Source organism: Dermacentor variabilis, chromosome 5, assembly GCF_050947875.1.
Source record: "Dermacentor variabilis isolate Ectoservices chromosome 5, ASM5094787v1, whole genome shotgun sequence".
Lineage (NCBI taxonomy): Eukaryota > Metazoa > Arthropoda > Arachnida > Ixodida > Ixodidae > Dermacentor > Dermacentor variabilis.
In genome coordinates, this window is record NC_134572.1 from 98192053 (window position 1) to 98211710 (window position 19658).

Below are 19658 nucleotides of genomic sequence, written 5' to 3' on the forward strand. Positions count from 1 at the left end.
TTCGAGTTAATTGAACAATGCATACCGAGAGCATCAAGAGAACAAACAAATCCTTACTACACGAGCGTGCTTTTATTTGCTAAATGAATCGGCAAGTCCTCTTTCTGTCTTGCACAAAAGCAGTGTGGAAGCTGTGATTTTCATCACCTCGTGACTGAATAGCGTGTGCAGTGACAAAAGCCTCATGACTTCCTTCGCAGTGCAATTGCGGCACAAGACATGCGTCTTCATCCGAGGCATGCTTTTCACTACTGCACAGGCATCCTGATTATTTTTCTGCCAGATTATTTTTCTGCCAGTGAGCTGCAACAGATCGCACAGGTTGGCAACAGAATGCCCGTTCGTTGTGATGTAGCCAGGGGGTTTAATACCACTGTGTGGGCCATGGTAGGATCGCTCTCATCCCCAACAAGTTCCCCTGTGTTTGTGACCTCGCGCCCGCATAGCATAAAAACAAACAAAAAATTACTCATTGCAACTTCTGCAAACGAAACCGCAGTTGCTATCGACGCAATTGCGGATGATGACTATGGAGTTCCGGATGGTGACTATGACTGCAACGGTTGCTCGCCGCAACCGTTGCAGGCGAAACCGGCGGTGAGATCATGGATAGTGACTATGCAGTTATGCGCAACTGTAAGCGTAAGAATAAGGGCCATAAAGGCACAAATAGGCGCAAAGGGTTTGGACGCTAGTGCCTCTCTTGGTATTTTGCGTCGCCCATTTGCAGCAATTTATTGACAGTAGTTTTATCACTAGTAGTTGATATATCAACAGCAGTCTGGCATCAATGATGATTGCTTTATATTCTCTGCAACGAGAAAATATACTTAAGGGTTTTCACTTGGACATTGCATCAGCTCTAGTAGGACACAGAATATTTCCTTTGCCCCACTACCGAAGGTAGTAGTGTGGCCTTTTTTAAGTTCAACATATGCAGGTTCATCTGTGCTGTGTCAGGGTCATTTGCTTGCTCTTCGAAGGGTACCATTCTAGCCTAATCGCAATTTTGAGCTGCATCTGCAATGTCACTTGCTTTTGTAGCCTTCTGTTGCACTCTTGCTCTCCTCATTGCTTGGTTCTGAAAGTTGGTGTCCATATTAACTTCAACTGCTTGGCTTGGCATAGCACACACATGGTGTTAAGCTACGCATTTTCTTTCTCTCTGTCCTTTTTCTTCAGCAATGTACGAGCCCGCCGGCAGCAAGTGAAAAAACAAGAGAGTGAAGCCAAGAAGTTGGCTTCTAGCACTAATGGCAACAGCAACAATAATGGCACCTGCAATAAGAGTCCTTGCACCAACGATGAGAGCACCAATGATGAGGTGCCCTTTGCTGCAGCCGTAGGCGGTGCTGCATTGGGGTCATCAGTGTCTGCTGGTGCAGGCAAAACAGACTTGGTGGAGGACAGTCAGTGCAAGTTTAACCTCAATTCGTACAAGATGGTGTTTGTTGTCAACAGCTCAAGTTACATCTACAACCGGCGGGCATTGCGTCGGGCACAGCAGGTAAGGAGTGCAGACTTGGAAATAAATGACTAGATGAATCCTGTAGACTAACAATTGTGTGATTTGCATATAGCCTGTAATCTTCTTATGGTGTGTTTCTGAGGTCGCCTGCCTCTTGAGAGGTATCTAGCTCTGCCAAAGATTAATTATTAGGAGTGTTCAAATGGTCATTTTGAGGCCAAATTAACTTTTTGTTGACTAGTGTTGCCTCCAAGCAACATAAAAAAAAAAATTGTTTGCTGGACTTCAGTATTGGCTATGAAGCATCTGGCTAAATGTCCTTGGCCAGCACTGAATAACGGGTAGCAAGTGTCATTTCTCGATTTAGAGCAGGAACACGTGATGATGAAGTGTTTGGCAAGTGGCTCGCTTTCTTCTGATAGCTGGGTCAGAGGAGATAAAATGATGGAAGATCCCTGGCTGCAATGGTGCCTCGCGCGTGATGTTAAGCAAATGAAATGTACACCTATGGTTCGCATAGGGCAAGAGCTCTCTGTACATATTCTAAACGAACCCGTCGTGGTTGCTCAGTGGCTATGGTGTTGGGCTGCTGAGCACGAGGTTGCGGGATCGAATCCCGGCCACGGCGGCCGCATTTCGATGGGGGCGAAATGCGAAAACACCCGTGTGCTTAGATTTAGGTGCACGTTAAAGAACCCCAGGTGGTCAAAATTTCCGGAGTCCCTCCACTACGGCGTGCCTCATAGTCAGAAAGTGGTTTTGGCACGTAAAACCCCAAATATTATTAAATATTATTATTACATATTCTAAACGAAGCCATAGGTGGCTTTGGGGGAAGCCCACTATCAGTTTTATGCCTGAAAAAGCTTCCACAAAATAGTTTTTCTTGTTGATCATGCTTGTTCTCAGTGTCTTACCAGAAAACATTGTTTTATGGTATTTATATGTAGTGTCATTAAAGGGTTCATAGTACAGAAGCGAGTTGAATTGACTTTTCAAGCAGTTTCTAATTATTAATCATTCTAGCGTTCACAGGCTTAGCAAACTGCACATTATGAAGCGTGGTTTATTAAATGTATAAATGGAGCATTAGGAACATGGAGACATGAGAGTATGCAAAAGAGGGAAGCCTGTGGAGGGCTTGCCTTTGTCAGGGCAACAGCAATGTTTCTATAAATGGAGCAGAACAAATTATTAGTTTGTTGACTTACTGAGGACTGCACAATGTGTGTGATCAGAATGTAGTTTATAAATAAGGAGGCTGCCCTGGTGGGCCACTTCGCCTCTGTATGTGCCGTCAAGACTAAATTGGCCGCGTGCTTTGTCTGCATCAACAGCAAAACAAAGCAAACAAACAAATGCTGGGTTGAAGTGATCACAGTGTCTAGTGCTGCTGCGTGGAATTATATTGCCGCATGTTAGGTGCAAAATTTATTGTGCAGTTTTGCCGATGTCTGCCACTAGCTTTCTGGTACCTAAAAGCGTTGAAGCTCAGTGCTTGTTCCTTGTCTCTCACCTCCCCTGAGTTATTCCCAATGTGCATTCTGAACAGGTGCACAGACTAGCCTGCTGCATCGTGTTAATAGCATAGATTTGGATGCCATGGCTGTTTTCAAATATTTTGGACCCTGTATTGTAATATTGAACTGAGAGGACATGGATGAATTTCCTACCGCTTCTATGGAAGCCTCACATGCATTGTGATAGTTGTGTCAGCTGAGAATCTTTGCAAAATGTTTTTTTTTTTCTCTGGTGCATCCTTATTCTGGCAGTGTTGAAGCAGCAAGAAGTGTAAGGGCAAAAAAAAATTGAAACAGCATGCTTGCTGTTACATTTTCCTGATGTCATAGTAGCTCTGGGGAAAGCACTCCTGTGAAGTCACTAAGAGAAAAGGAGGAGTGTAATTTTTAAGTCGCCTTGAATGCACTTACTGTGGAAAAGGTTTGGATAAATTGTTAGATATAAGTGGGTGAAGAAGTTGTGAGAAAGAGCTACTGAGCTTCCATCTTCATTGATGTGCACCCAACCACAACTGTTCAGAGAACATGAAATTTGCTTAAAAAGCTTCCTTGCTCCTTTTCAATACAATGCCTTTCAGTTACTAAATTATAAGCCACAAATTAGGTGCTAAATTACAATAAAATTCACCTTATCTCTTAAAGGCAGTTGCATTGGCTGCAACGATAATTTGTCCACAAAACTGGTGCTTCTAAAACTTGCAACACAGGAAGGCGTTAAAGAAAATAATTCCAGGGCCTATGGTGAAAACCACAGGGCTCTGGTTCTCGCACATAAGCCTACTACGACACGTCCTAGACCAGGCATCATTGATGACCCTTTGTGCTTTGCTTCTGCAGTCTCATCGGAAAGTATCTCAGCGGATGCATCACAGCTTCAGCAAGTGGCACCAGGGCTGGCTGGACAAGAATGTGGACAGCGAGCAGGACAGGTTATGTGAGGACTGGCTGCTGGGTCTCGGCTATGAATGTACAACAAACTGCATTCAACTTCCGGACTGCTCAAGGCCGCCCTACCGCCCGTTCCGACGCTTCCGGACTTCATCTTCAGTCCGCTCGTGAAGGCTGCCCGGTGCAGAAAGTGTACAGTGGGTGGGGATTGGGGATTTGATGCAGCGACCTTGGGGTGTGTGTGTACAGAAGCTGTAAAACGCCAGCAAGAAACCATCCTGAAGAAGCTGTGTATTATCATGCTTGCGCACTAAGCAAGCCACCTTGCAGGTGGAAAGGGAGGGTGGCCATTTTCTTTATGCCGCTTCGGCTTTCTCTTGCAAGCTGGCTTGCAATGTTCATCACACCAACGGTGCTCACGTGCTGTTGGATGTTTGTAAATTTCTCATTGGATCCTCAAGACAATTGAAATGTTTCTTTGCAGTGTTGAAATAAACAAGCCATAGAAAGTGACTGTTTAATACGGATGGTGTACAAAGTATTTATATTGTCACTTTCAATTTGAAAGAAGCTATAAATATAACATTTCATCACGTCAACTGTGTCTTGTTCTTCACTGAAAAGCGATGCGCATGAACAAGTGGTAGAAAAGCCATCAATTCCTTCCAGTTCGGACGACCCTCGGCGCAGCTTGTCCCGCGGTAAGCTTTGCGCTGTATGCAGTTTGCGAAACGTACGTGAACGCGAAGCTGCGCGCACTGAGCATTGCCCGGTCAAACGTTACGTTCGCTTTGTGTACATGTGCCGGCAAAATATATTCATACGTGCGATAAAAGAATAAGCGGGTGCAATTAGATGTATTTGCAAAGCTACTACGTCATGGGAAACTGTAATGGCGCGCGCACGCCGTGCGCGGCGCGTTCTTCCTCGGCGCACTCGAGCGCCGCATAAAACCAACCGAAAAAGTTGACTTCAAAAAAAAAAAAAAAAAACTACAAATTTTGTTTACGATGTGCCAGTCAAAGTTGTATTTTCGAATTTAAAATATGTGCCACCGGTTTTTTGTCGCCTCCCCCTCCCCTTTCAAGCAATTGTCAGTTGCACGGTTGCTCGCCAGTTTTTAGCGGGCTTAGGCCTACGAGTCGTCGCTGCTGCCGAAAGCCGCGCACTACGCGCACTCTCGGTTCTGGTAGTGCCGCGCTGTGTTTTTGGTTACATACTTGTGCGAAGCACGAGCCCTTAGTAGCGACTAGTCTTTACGCAAGATTGTTATTGATCGTTCTTGAGGACACGCTCGTCGAGGCGGTGAGACCTTCCTTTGCCAGAATGTCTGCGAAACAGTCATTCAACGTTGGAGATCGCGTGTTTGCCAAGGTGCGCGGGTACCCGCCGTGGCCTGCTAGGGTAAGTGGGTTTGTGATTTCTCGACAGTAAAACTGCGTAAATAGTTGTCATTTTTATTTCAGTCTTGCGTAACGGGCAAGCGAGGTTTCCGAGTGGAACGCGGCCACAATGGTTGAAGAGCCAATTTTACCGGTTCGATTTCGCACGCGATTGCTCCGCGTTTGTTAGTTGCAGGAAATTGCCAATAAATACGTTCGCTACAACAGTACCGGCCTCGCATTAAGGGCTTCACAGAGCCGACACTAGATCGTAACCTGGTTTCAAATGGCGTTTGCAATCGAGAAAGTTGCGATCGTGTCGTTGCTGCACGTTGCATTATTTGTTCGTGCAATTCACTTCGTATGTCCGCGTAGGGCCGTAAACTTTCTCTCGAAAGACGGCAGCCACTTTGAAACGACTCATCTTGGTTCATGCCTCAGTGCTCGGCTTCGCCATGTGATTTCGAAGCTAAAAGCAGTCCCAACTGAATAATTACCCGAGTCCATTGGCAGCCTCTATCAGTGTTCGAAAATGTTGCTGGCTGTCTAGTGTATTGCGATATTCTGCATCCAAAGTACGCATTCTAAGAGGCCTTGTATTCACTTGCATACGAATGCATTCAACTGATTAAACCATTTGTGACCTGCATGCTGTAGGATGGGGTGGCCAAGACGTGTTAGATTTAGATATTACTTCAACAATGCATTATTCGAGTAAGCCTTCATGCTTGACGTGCCCTCATTTAATGCTTGAAAGTGCACTGTGTGGCTTCTGCCACTCTACAAAATCCCCTGCATGGTTTTCCAATGGGGTGACATAAATGCTTCTTGCGGTCAACTGCAATATCTCGGAGCTTATAAATGCGAGCTTAATTATGTTGCCAGCCTTCAGAAAGTGTGCAACATTTTGCTTTGTATTCATTCCCATTGCTTGATGATAAAGTATTGCCAGGCTAAGCAAGACAACTCTCTTTCTTTTGTGGATCTTGTCCCTGGCACCCAGCCATTTCTGCATCAGAGAAATTTTGCATCTTGTTTTAATAAGGGACGAGCCCCAGTAGTTCATTTCAAGTTTCTGTTTTGTCGTCCTTTTGCCACCTTCCTTTACTGGTTGCAGAATAGTACCTAGATAAGAAGGGGAAAATAAAACACACAGGCATGAACAGCATAACTGGGTGAACAAAGTGTTGGGATGATAGGCTGTAAAAATATAAGGACAGAAATAAATGAGCATAAACCATTCGTCTTGTTGCCCCAGTGCTGTGTTCCCCAGTATTTGCTGACTAGACCAATTGTCCATACTGCTGCAACAGAATAACATGTAAGGGAAGGTTTTTGAGTGTTGTTCTTGTAATCAAAAGGCAGTATTATTGTTCCACTTGCCTGCTAACAACTTGCCTCTGACCACTCTAGTGTCTAAAATAAAGTAGGAGAAAATTCTGTCACTTAATGAAAGCATGATTGTAATTCCTTTCTATTATTTTGCTTAGGTTGAAGATTGTATCGGAGATAAATCAAAGCCCAAGAGCCAAAAGTACTCGGTACTCTTCTATGGCACATATGAAACGTAAGTTTTGATGCTGAACGTTTGGTTGTGACTTACGAGAGCTGGGCCCCTCTGTTCTTTTCCAAGTTTTGACACTGTCACACATTGATATGCCCTGAATTCATAGAGTGAATGCGTGGAATTTATTGCACTCATGTGCAAAACTGGACATTTGGCAAAATTACATTTACTGCATTCAAAAATGAACTTGGCACTGCCAAATTATCTGATAGGTTCAAAATGCGAGGAGCTCGTGTAATTTTTCATAAATTGAGTGAGTGTATCTGTTAAGCTTAAGTTGCAGTTCTGAATTTTTAAGGTCATGTGACATTTATTTCAAAATGACACGAAACCTTAAAGAAAGCAACCGGCGATTAACGTGGCTAATAAAACAAGAAATTCAACAACCACTACCCACAGCACTACTGCCCCAAGCTCTGAAGAAGATTCGTTATATGACAGTGAAACTGCAGAGGTATGTGCCACAAGAAAAGTATGCTCATGCACTACGTCACTCAGGCAGCTCACAGACCAGATGTCATAGTGTTGCAGGAAACACGAATCCCTTTACATTGCCCAGATATACTGCCTATTGTAACAGTAGCATACTGTGTGCAGTTCATCCATCTTCAAAAAGACCACCTGTCCCTCCAGCTATGGCAGTGACAGTCATCACAAATACCCACATGGTCATACGAGAAGATATGAGTCATATTAATAATCAAGACGAGGGGAGCGTGCTCCTGTGCTGTTACTTCCAGAAGACTTGTCATATTGCTTTCATTGACACCTGCCACGCACCAAGAGCAAGGTCTAGCGGCCAACAGGGGAAGCAACTTTTAACCTCCATTCGCAAACAAGGCGCCATCTGGTTAGGCAACTTAAACTGTCGTCAGGAAACTTGAGGCTATAGTAATGGCGCTCTGGATGGTAGACAGCTCCTACAATTAGCCCACGAAGCACACCTTTCCCTGCCAATTGACACGACAGTGTGGGCATGCATAGAGTATCGGAGGGAATTTGACACCAACCAGGACCTTGTTTTGGACGGCACATGGAGAGAAGGAATGTGGCGCAACACAGGCTAAACACTCAGCAATGACTGTTACATATAGGTCATGGTTCTCATCCCCCATCCTAGGACAAAGGCTCATTGCACCCCAACTTGCTTCACGAACTTGTATGAATTTAGACAAATACTTGTAGACATCAACATCAACTCTCTGCAATAATGGGAACTAATCTTCAAGCAAACACATAAAGCAACCATGAAGGTGTCGCAATGAGCAGAAGTCCACCCACAGGGGGATCGACATCTCATCGCTCTTTGGGATAGGTGCCACAAGCTAGTCCAATCCAGGAAAGGGAACAAGAAAAGCGAGCGTTTCAAAGAAAGGTTGGGCAACGCTACTAAAGAAGCACTGGAATATGCTCACCATCTCGCTGCAATAATTGGATGCAGACTTGTGAGACTGGGAGGAACAGCATGCGTACAAGCAGAGCTTGGGCACTCCTTTGCAGCCTCCTAGGTCAGCCAAGAGAGAGGGATCACCTCGAAGCACTCCAAGTTAAAAACGACATCTCAGCGAGTGATCTTGCTGAACGCATTGCAGATCACTTCTTGGCTACAACCACATGTCAACCACCGACCGCACCAGCAGCTCCCTGAGCTGGATACCCAATCACTCATGGAAGGGGACCAACCGTCCACCATGGGCAATTTAAAAGCCACCCTCAGTAAAAGTAATAGTGCTCCCAGGGGGGATGGCATAAGAAATAAAATGTTACGCAATCTGCCAGACGAATACCAATATTTATTGGTCATAATAAACGGAAGTACGGAGGAAGTAAAGCTAGTACTGAAGCCTGGGAAGCCCTCAATTTTCATCTTGAAATTACGTCCCATTTCCCTCACGTCATGCCCGGCAAAACCATGGAAAAGATGGCTCTTCAGAGGTTACACCGGGTCCAAGAATCCAACGCTGAGATGGATGCCAGAGTGATCAGTTTTCACAAACTTATGTTGGCACAGGACACCATGCTTGACCTTACTGACAATTATACACACAAAAGCAGTAGTCAACTACAAGTCATAGTTGGGCTCGAGATTAAGGGTGCCTTCGATATTTCTTGCAAGGCAGTAGTGGAACGTCTTCCCAACATCCAACCAGGACAACTCCTCTATCACTACATCAGGGACTTCCTAATTAATAATACGGTTCAATAGAGGGTCAACAAAGTTTCGACACAGGCCCAATATATTATCATAGGGGTACCGCAAAGTTCCATCCTGACCCCCACCCTATTTTCACTCACACTGCATTATTTATGCCAATTTAACCATAACTATCTTCCAATAAAAAAAGAACAATGATACATGTTTTTTATAACATTATTCTGCAATTCTCAGAAAACAATTTGGCTGACCTTGAATGAGACTGCGAGGGTCCTTTTTTTATATATATATGTAGACATTTTTCTAATCTTGATATATTGAGTAAAAAAACATTATTTTAAATACTAGTAGAAAAATAAGAATGCACAAATTCGTTATCCACCTGAAGGCCCATCGCTGCTGTAAATCCCAACAAGCTGGTATGTAGAGAAGTAGGAACAGAGTGACTAAGATGAGCATGTTTGTTTAAAGGATGTAGCACTTTCGAGAATGCCTTTAAAAATTTTGCTTCGTTTGCAAATCCAGAAAATGCTTTGAGTTACTTACTTTTTACTTCTATTTGCACTGGAAATAAAGGTATTTGTTATATTACGTTCGCATGGCATTGTGAATTAAGAAAAAGTGCATTTTGTAAAATAGCTGCCATCCACCCTACCACCTTTGACAATTGTTCTCCCTTTTATAAATAGCTTTCTTTAAAAACAAGTAGCAGTTTAGGACAGTTCAGCCACTTGTGGGTAATGTGCAAGATTATCAGAAAAATAAAAAATGTAAAATATATCGCCTGTTTCAATTTCTCATGGAAATTGACCACCAAACAATCACCCTACAAAATCTATGAGAACCTTTCTTTCGCCACAATGGGCCAAGTGTAAGATACTTGAAAACCCAACATGTCCTATTGATGTTCCAGTGCATAAGTCTCTTGCTAAATTCAAGGGGAGGGAAGATTGGCCTTCATTTGCCTTTGTAATCTTTTTCTGTGAATTGAATGAAAATAGACCTTGAAAAATACTTTGCTACCCTAACATGATTTATGCTCTATAGTGTCCATTTAATGTAGCCGCACCTACAGAGGCATTTTGGGCAGCCTGTTTTAACAAGCTGAATTTAAAATGGGCACCATCTCATGCCTAAAGTAACAAGAGGCAGCCGACCGAGCCAGTGATAAGGATCATGGTTGGGATGCGATAGCTTCTGACAGTTGTTGACGTTTACTGGGCTCATGCATGGCAACAAATGTCCTCAAAGCATTCATTGAGCCCTCTTCCCTGTATAAGCATGCCATGTGACCACATACATCTTGCTTCACGTGCTTGTTCATGTGCTTTGTCAACAGAAAGTTCTGGGAAACCACCATTGAAACTTTGCATGCCGGAAGTTGTACTGTAAGACACTGCCTTGCTAGCACAGAAAGCAATTTCTCAGCAATATATTCTATGGTGCAGTGGGGCTGCCATCATCCATCACCTTACTTACTGCAGGAACACATTAGTCCTTTTGAAGGCACAGTTTGAGTAGCATTATATAGTTACAAGCATCGGAAGCCTAAGCTATAAATAGGAGGTACTTAAGTATTGTGTGTACTTAACTACAGACTAGCCCTATATGTGATTGCGGCTTGTAATAACATTCACACAGGCTAAATCTTTTTAAATGAACATCCGGTGCTCATGTGTATTGCACTATGAGTGCATCGATTCCCTTCCAAGTTTACTACATGGAATGACAAGTGTATCAACTGGAATTTCAGATTTTGGTTATACTCCTGTGCTTGAACAAGTGAATTTACCCTTAATTGAGAGGAATTTTTTTTTTTTCCATTCCTATTCTTGCATTGTCTGAAAGCTGCAAGACGTGCAAGCAATAATGGCTTTTATGATAAGGTGCTCCTTCCTTCAGTTTTTTGCGTGACTTTACATTGGTTACTCACTTGTTCGTATTTCGTAATGTCCTAGGGCAACTCTGGCACCGAAAGACTTGTTTTCCTACAAGGATTTCAAGGACAAGTACGGCCAACAGCAGAAAAGGAAGTTTTTCAATGAGGGCCTCTGGGAAATAGAGAACAATCCTAATGTCACACCACCTGGATTAGGGGTAAGTGTCAATCAAACTGTTCTGATATTCCTTGTTTTATTTTGTGTAGACCAAACCTGGTCATCATAGTAATGATAACACGGCAATGCAGTTATTACTTATTGTTATTACAGCTGTGTTAAGGCATTGTTGAGCATGGCACTCAAGTTTATACTTTGTACTTAATAGTGCATTATATAAGAATTCGAAAATATTACGTATGGAATATATAATATTCGCTTGAAATATTAATGGAAGACATTCGCTCTGAAAAAGGCTTTCCCTCAGCACATGTGTTAGTTTGAGGGTATCCTAACATATGATAATGAAATGAACTAAAAGCATTGAAGAGTATGTTCAAGTGCTGAAACTCAAATACATGAAACAAACCGGGTAAATGAGTCCATCTCATCTCCGACAGGCAAAGCAGAAGCTTGTGGGGGTCTGGTGTCTCACAGGAGTGCCGACTGCCGCTGGTTCGAGCTTAGCGAGCCATAGGGCCATGTCAGCAATCGCCTCGCATACTCTAGCGTACCACTGCGTGCGCACTCGAGCTGCGAAAGGGGGCTGCCGAGTGCTACACAAGCAAGAGAACACAGTATTGCTGTGAGTTAGCGGGAACCGTTTATTGTCTCTGGCAGCACCTAACACACTGCACAAATGCCCGGTGTCGAGCCGGTGCAGGAATCAAAGGGTATCCATGCCAAGGGCGAAAATACAGACAGGGGTGCCACTAGCACGTTGCTGCGAGAGCTATGGCTCCTGGGACATGCCGCTAGGCAAAGTCCTCACAACTATGCTGCTTGCTATCGCGATAACCATTGGGCCCACTCATGAGAGCTCCAGCAATCTCGGTCGGCTTGGGCCTCCGATAAGCGTGGCTCTGCACAGTATGACATGCGCAATCGCTAGGCACTGCTCTTCGGCTTAGAATCCAGAAAGAATCAACGCAAGGCATGCGCTCGTCATACGTGCAAAGGTACTCTATGCGAGCTCAAGTCCGAGGCACAAAGGGGCAGGCAGACGGGAGGAAAGCGTGTAGATACCCAGCTCAGCGGACAGCTGCTGCCGCTGCCACCGCAAGCGCCCCGTCACAAACCACTGTGAGGGGAAACGGGGACAACAGAACAGGTGAATGCCTGCACAAAGGCACCGAGGCATACTTCAATCCCCACAAGCTGTGACCTGGACAAGTAGGATTTGGACTTGCTATTCATTCAAGGGATAAGCACACGTATATGCATGTATGCAGTTAGTTGCCTAGTTTGTGTATTACAGTCGCCGACCGTTTATTCGGACCTCATGGGGACTGCGGAAATGTCCGAATAAACAGGTGTCCGAAAAAGGAGATTAAGAAAAAAAGAGTGAAATCCTTTATTTCCACGCACTTATTGGGGCTCGGCAGTAGTAGACTTGAAGAAATTGTGAATGCGCCGTTGTACGCTGTTCCGTTTACGCGCAATCAGATAAGCCTGAATCTTGGAGAGGGTCGTATGGTCACTATAGGCGGCTGAAAGCACAGTCACTGCTTGTACATGCTCCGCATACGACGGCAGCGTAGCACATGGTGCGTCATCTTCCGACTCAGAGTCATCATCTGATGGTGCAGCAGAAACCTGACGAATGATCTCGCCGTCGTCGAGTTCTATGCATGTCAGTACAGCAGTGTCAGCACCTGTGAAACTCAAATGAGACGGTGTCCGGAATCACAGTGCAATCACTGCGCAGGTCTCGGCAGAACATTTTCCGCGTCAGCAGGGAGCACATCGGAAGGCGACAAATCTTAGGCCTCCCGGCATCCGCTTGCCGGCATTCCCCAGCGCAGTCTGCGCGGGCACTGTCGGCGCCATTAGACACTTGACGCGATGTTTCCGTATGCCGCGTTGGATAACCGGAACCTCGACACAGCACACAAAGCAAACACCACCATGCCAACACCAGTCACACAAACGAAAAACCTGGCCTACTTGAAGCATTGTGCGCGAAAAAAAAAATCAGCTGCTGGATTGTCTTGACATGGCTTACCAAGCTGAAACCGGAACTGCTGTAGAGCCACTCTATCGAACCAGGCGAAAGGCATTGACCAGGCAGGAACGATGATGATGAGCGGGGATTTGCAGTAGCGCCACTTCGTGGGGCAGCAAGGAGGCTCCACCCACTGTATATGCACTACTTCACTTGCACCCCACCGCTAGAGAATGCACTCCATGTGCGCCACATGTTCCCGTGTTCATGGTTTCTTTCTGAACAGTGAGCGACACAACCGGGGGAAAGGCTTTGTCCACTGCTGCTGCTAAATGAGCTGCCATAGCAGAGGCTCAGCGCTGCCGCCGAGTGGTTGCTGTTGTTCACAATCAAATTCTTTGCCACAATATGTATTGAATCAAAACAACAGCTGCTCTGAAAATTCGCATTAGGGAGTATAGTAATTGTCGGTGAATTTTTTTACGTGTTGTGTGTTTATGAGGGACTTCGTGGTATTTTTTGTGGCCACGTTTATGGCACTTCGTAAGTCAGAGAAGCTGAGGCACTTATCACAGCATGCACCTTTTGTGCAATGCTTTTGTTGCTCCTTTTTGCTTGCATGTGTGGTCTCTCTCGCTATCTTCCTTTCCCTAGTATACGCTACGTTCTTAGCCAATTAATTTATTGTAAACTCACAAACCGTAACGCGCTATAATTCACTGCTATAGCAATACAGCTGCCCCGTCCTAACGAACGGAAAACTAAGTTGTGTTCAGCAGTAAACCAACCTAACAGTAAAATGCAAGTAGGTGTTAAAACGCAATACATGTGGCACTGACTAGCCTCAGAAATATCTTTGTTGGTTGCATCGTTTTTTCTTATACAACATGTAGCACTACTGATAGAAAAGTTGGATTGAGCAGTGCTGATATTTTTTATGCGTCCTTAAGGCATGCCTTCGAATATTGAAACAAATACCACTTCTATAAGAAAATTATTCTCAGACTAGTTGTTTACCACTCGAAGCAGTTTGTCGTGCCGTGTGCCTTAAAACACTCGGCACTTTACGAAGGTTGATGCAGGCAAAAGTATGATGCCATGATCAGGCGAGGCTTTCGCATGCCGGCAGAGTAGCAGACTACACGTCTTAGGCACTACCTCTGACTCTCAGAGCACCTGTGCAAGTATAGTTCTCCTGGCAGCAGCGGCCCGTGGCACATCGCGGAGCGCAGTCGCACGCTTACATGTTTTCCCACAGTGGACAACCCTGTACAGTTGCTGCTAAACAAACAGCTAAATCAAGTCTTAGCTGCATTTGCCAATAGTGGCCTTGCAAAGCCAAGCATTCTTTCCACAAAAGAGGGACCTCTGCAAAAAAAAAAAAAATGTTGTGCTTTGTTACAAATCTCATGTGCACAAGCTCACCTTTCGGGTAATTGCAACTGGTGTTATGCATGAAATTTGCTTTACCCTGCTCGAAAGTAATAAGGGTAAGTCATGATGATGTTGTTTGTTAATTATAAGACGGCAAGGAGTCATGATGAGTTGCCAAATAGTGCACTGGCCGTCAATGCATTGTCCATGCCCATCTGTACACCCGCCATCAGGGGTCTGGCAGCAAAGCTTCTGGGAAAAAGGAGGCCAAGGAGGCATCACCACCGCAAAGTGAGGAGGAAGAAGAGAAGGAGGAGTCTGAATTGGTCATTGACGAAAAGCCATCAAAAAATGTGAGGCACAATCAGCTGCTGCCTGCTATGCATGCTGATTTATTCCCCCCCCCCCTCCTCTCCCTACCTTCCCTGGTACACCTTTCATAATGGCTGCTCTTTGTTTCTTATCAATGTGTGCCTACATTGTCGTCTCCACGGCGTGGGAGAACACTGCTGAGCCATGCAGGCTCATGCCTACTGAGATGGCAGGCATTACTCAGCATCGCTGTATGCGTTTTAGTGCATACAAGGAGCATTGAAGCGATCCAACCTATCACTTTCTTACATTATTGTTTTTGTGATATACAGACCTCCTGCAATGAATAAGTTGCATTGTTCCTATCCATCTTGCATCTGTGAAGGTATCATACCACCATGAATTTTAGCACCATGTTAGCCTTATATGCATGTGCCAATCACATTACATTGCCCACAAGGGTTATTGCTGATACTGTTTCCCTATTGGATGTCTGTATTACAAGCACAACTACTAATACTGATTCCAGTTTCATCACTTTGGATATAAGCGATCACATCCCAATTTTCTGCTTTATTTCTCTGACGTCTAACAACATTGAACAGTATTTTTACACGCACCTTTTGAGATGTCAACGATTCTGAGCTTTCTCAATTTTAAACATTAGTATGAAACCTCACTGAGCCAGTATATATGACTCATCTGACGTAAATGTGGCCTACTCAGTTTTTAGAAAGCTTTTGTGAATGTTACAATGCCACTTTTCCGGTGCGTAGATTTAAAAGCCCTTGCAGAAAAATGAGAAAGCCTTGGATCGTATTAGCAAGAACGTATTGACAGACATCCAAAAGAACACATCTTCTGCACATGCTGCGGAGTTGTGCTGACATTTGGGAAGTTTGTACAAAGTGTAAGGCATGCAAACTTAACCTCCTAAACTGGTAATACAGTATCTCGTGCCCTTATATAATTTTACAGTTTGTAGGAATCTCGACAAATTCAATCCTAATGTTTGTCTCTTGCACACTGCACGTTTTCTTCCTACTAGAAAGGCTGACATATGCATTCTCTGTAGTGAACACGACCTTCCTTGGTCCTTTTTTTTTCTTTCTTTCTTTCTTTCTGTGTGTGTGTGTGTGTGTTTGTGTGCATGCTTGAACATTGTGCTTATGAGGACTGTTTCTATGTCTCAACATTTTTTTTTTTCTTTTTTTTCTTGAAGAAGCCTGAGCCACAGCCTGTAAAGAAAAGGGGAACCAAAAGAGCATCAAAGGTAGGATGTTCTTCTCTACTTTCTGGTTCGTGGGGCGGGCTGAAGCTATATTTGTTCTGCCTTCTTTAACAGTGAGCTAGAAATAAGGTGAGTCTGTGGCCAACTGCGTACCTGTGAATGTGCTTGATGGTGGTAATGCTCAGGTTCTAATGTTTGAATTTCTAACTACCTTGTTCTTGCTCAGGTGAAACTTGCAATCAATATACGTAGTCCCTGATGCGGTGAAGTTGAAGTGAACAAACTTCAGGGGACCTGAAGGAATGCATGCGTAAAAAAGAACTGAGCAGTACATAGAGATAATATAGAAGGGTGAATGCCCAACTGCTGACTTGCGACTAAAGCTTTAGCTTGAAAAGTAAAGACAAAGCATTCCACACTGCATGACAGTACTCCTCATTCGTGTCCCATATCCCTCCTTATTGCATATAGTAGTTGCTAGGAATCAGTAGAGGCACAGTGCAGTCAGAATCTTAGGTTCACATGCTCTTGTTATGTAAACTTTAGTATAACAAGTGCTGAGGCATGAACAAAGACAGTTTTATTGTACAGAGGAAGCTTCCTTTGCATTTGAATGGGCTTCGGACAAGCCTGTTGTTATAATACAGGCTTGCAATGCCCTCTCTGGTTTTAGTTGGAAACATATCTAAGCTCCATGCTGTTGTGGCGATAATATTTTAGAGTGCTGCTCTTAGGCACCCATTCCTGCGGAGAGCGTAGGTGTGTCTCGACGTCATAGCTCGGCGTAACCGAGCGAACGAGCACAATGAAAGGTGAAAGTGAACGAGGAGCGCATCGGGGGATGAAAGATGCAAGGAGGAAAGCGTAGGGGAGGGTGCAGCAGAACCGTGAGGCGAAAGTGGAGGAGGGTATCGTGAAAGCGTTAGAAGCACAGTGCAGCGATAATTGCTACGAGATGGTATCAGAGTAGCGCACATCAGAGGTCTGTCAGCATTACATAGGTGATTGTCTGCACCAGCCAACACGTTGCAAAATGAAAACACGTATAGAGCTGTGCTTAAGTATTCCACTAGGCTACGTTCACACTTGGGAAGCGGTGAGCGGGCGGAAAATCTTTTCTGCGCATGTCCAAGATGCTCACATTTATTTCGCTACTGCAGCGGAAACCACTGCCGCTTTCACCCACATCTATCTAGTCTGTGTGTTTGTCCATATAATGGCTCGTGTCGTCTTTTACTTTCATCTACCATGGAAGAGAAAGAAGACATAGTTTTAATACTTTTAGCTAATTGTTTTTTGTAAAGATGGACAGTGAACAACGGAAGATGTTAAATTTTACGACTTGATGTTTGCATGCTAGTGCAGCCTTCGGCGAAAAAGAATGGCATTCTGCTTTGCCGTGGTGAAAAAGATCAGTCCGAGACTGACTGGGCAAGCTGCCTGGTTTTTCGCCCGTTTTGCCGCCTAGGTGTGAAAATTTTCTCAAGTTTTTGCCGCTTTTATCTGCTCTGAGACCAAGTGTGAATGTAGCCTTGAGAATTATTATAATCGTCGGTGAATTTTTTTAGCTTCACTAAAATACAGAATCGTGACTCTTTGGGACAGGAAGCTGGTATGATGTTGGCAGGCCTGCTTTGGTTAGACATCCTAATATTTGCATGACTAAAGAAGAATATTGTACACTGTACAATTATGGAAGCCAGCAGAATAAATTTCATCTTTCCCACTGAACAGGTTCCATAACCCTAGTGTACCTTGATTAACTGCGGAAACTCTCAGCTTAACCTGAGAGTTTCATCATGGTTAACTTCTTTTGGGTTTGTTGCTTTCTTGTAGGATTCCACAGACGACCAGAACGCTGGAGAAGAAGAAACACCCAAGAGACGGGTGAGATATTCTGCGATCCTTCATAAGCATGCCCCTTTGAGGTGCTCTGCAACATGTTTCTTAATGAATAGTTGCTAAGGACTCATTACGCACATTTTTCTAGTTGTCCATGTTTGCAATTTTCGAGTTTGAATGGCAGTGATGGTACGATGGCACACTCATAGCCATGATTATATGGCATTTCTAAGCACTTAGTTCTGCAGACTATGTCTCTTATGTAGTGATCATTCTCTCTGCCAGGCCTCTCGGTCTAAGGATTCTGCAGCCAAGGCTACCCCAAGCCGCAGTCGCAGTGGCCGCAAGATAAAGCGCAAGAAATTCAGCTCTGAAAGTGAAGGGGAGGAGGGTGCTGAGCCCACTGATGCCATGGAAGAGGACAACCACAAGGAGGCCAGTGAAGAGGAAACCCCGCTGCCTCCTGAAGAGGGTGATGAAGAACCGCCAGCCCCAGCATCACCATCACCACCACCGCCAGCCAAGGAAGAGGCCCCTGCTCCCAAAGAGAGTAAGTGTACCAGCTAGGCTTATAAAATAGATAGAAAAATTATGCAGATATAATGCACATGTTGAAGTCTATGTGAAGCTAAGCTTCAGGGAAGCGTGCAAATAATTGCTATACAACCAGTAGTGATGCGTATAATTGTGTTAACTTTCACGCTATGCAACATGTAATCTCATGCAGTGGTTATGTTTACGCCTTGCAGTGGTCACAGCTGTGTCCCTGGTGCCACAGCGGCACATACTAAATAGCTGTATCAGAAAATAAAGGCTGCTGCTGTATATTATGTGCTCTTCCGTTAGGAGGTTTTGTGTGCTTTGTAAATGCCTATGAACTGACAATACGCATTCAGCTTTTTTTGTTGGAATCTTTATTTTCTTTATTTTTTGATTTTTTGATTATGCAGAACAGTAGTTCACTTATAACAGGGTTTATATGAGCCATTTTGCTGGAATGCTTGCATTCGGAGCACATATATGCTTCGTATATGCAGTAGAACCTCATTGATGCGATCCTGTTTTGAACGAAAAAAATTCAGTTGTGATTTAGCTGTAAATACTAGAGAAATGCGTTAGCATTGCATCACACCTCATTTAGCTGCTGGATCCATGATTTTTGGTGCCCTTTGGCCATACCTGGCCCTTGCACCACTAAACACTATACATCATCACCCATGACTTAAGGAAACACCTGGGCCTCAAGAATAGTTTTTATTGCTGTTGCTACTACCGGAATGAAATTTACAGGTAATAGGCAATTTAATGTGCTAGGTGCAGTTGTGCAGCTAGTTTGTCTCTATATAATGAAAATATTTTATATAATTTTTCCTATTCTAAATTTTTGTGATTACTTGCAAGAAATTTTTTTCTGTTAAGCAAGCTAAATGTTATGTGAATATATTCCTAAATACTCAAGGAGTTCAATATGCATTGTTTCATGTGTTTACCTCTATTCTATCCATAGCTATAAATGTACGAAATTGTAACTGGCATAAAAACTCTTTTCTTTCTTATGCCTCAAAATTTCAAAATGTTTCATGGTGAAGTAACATTGTACTATAGCCTTACTGCACTTCTTGAAAGCTTAGTTATCAGGTAAAAAGAAAGTTATGCTCTAATGAATAGAAGAATAACTACACCTCTCAGAAAATTGCTGATGACCATAAAGAGTCATTTTAGAAAAATAGAAAAAAACCAATTACTTTGTGATAAAGGCATTTTATTTTCCTGAATACGCAAAATTTGGCAGGAAAGCAAGCCAGGAAAGGTGCTCTTTCAAATGGGACCAATATGGCCTGGCAATGTGGCCTGGATAAGCAATTTTGGATTGGAGAA

At 43.9% G+C, this 19658-nt stretch overlaps 2 protein-coding genes across 4 annotated transcripts in view; both read left to right on the plus strand.

Moving 5' to 3' along the window:
- Positions 1 to 4475, plus strand: part of Sin3A (SIN3 transcription regulator family member A) — a 64610-nt gene extending 60135 nt beyond the window's left edge. For both annotated transcript variants that reach the window (XM_075693110.1, XM_075693111.1), the window contains exons 19-20: positions 1183 to 1507; positions 3826 to 4475. In XM_075693110.1, coding sequence (XP_075549225.1) covers positions 1183 to 1507; positions 3826 to 4047 — 547 coding nt within the window. In that variant the 3' untranslated portion in view covers positions 4048 to 4475. The remainder of the gene's footprint in view (positions 1 to 1182; positions 1508 to 3825) is intronic.
- Positions 4476 to 4971: 496 nt separating this feature from the next.
- LOC142582954 (uncharacterized) overlaps positions 4972 to 19658 on the plus strand; it is a 69340-nt gene continuing 54653 nt past the window's right edge. For both annotated transcript variants that reach the window (XM_075693112.1, XM_075693113.1), the window contains exons 1-7: positions 4972 to 5280; positions 6749 to 6825; positions 10939 to 11077; positions 14629 to 14748; positions 15930 to 15980; positions 17775 to 17825; positions 18066 to 18330. In XM_075693112.1, coding sequence (XP_075549227.1) covers positions 5203 to 5280; positions 6749 to 6825; positions 10939 to 11077; positions 14629 to 14748; positions 15930 to 15980; positions 17775 to 17825; positions 18066 to 18330 — 781 coding nt within the window. In that variant the 5' untranslated portion in view covers positions 4972 to 5202. The remainder of the gene's footprint in view (positions 5281 to 6748; positions 6826 to 10938; positions 11078 to 14628; positions 14749 to 15929; positions 15981 to 17774; positions 17826 to 18065; positions 18331 to 19658) is intronic.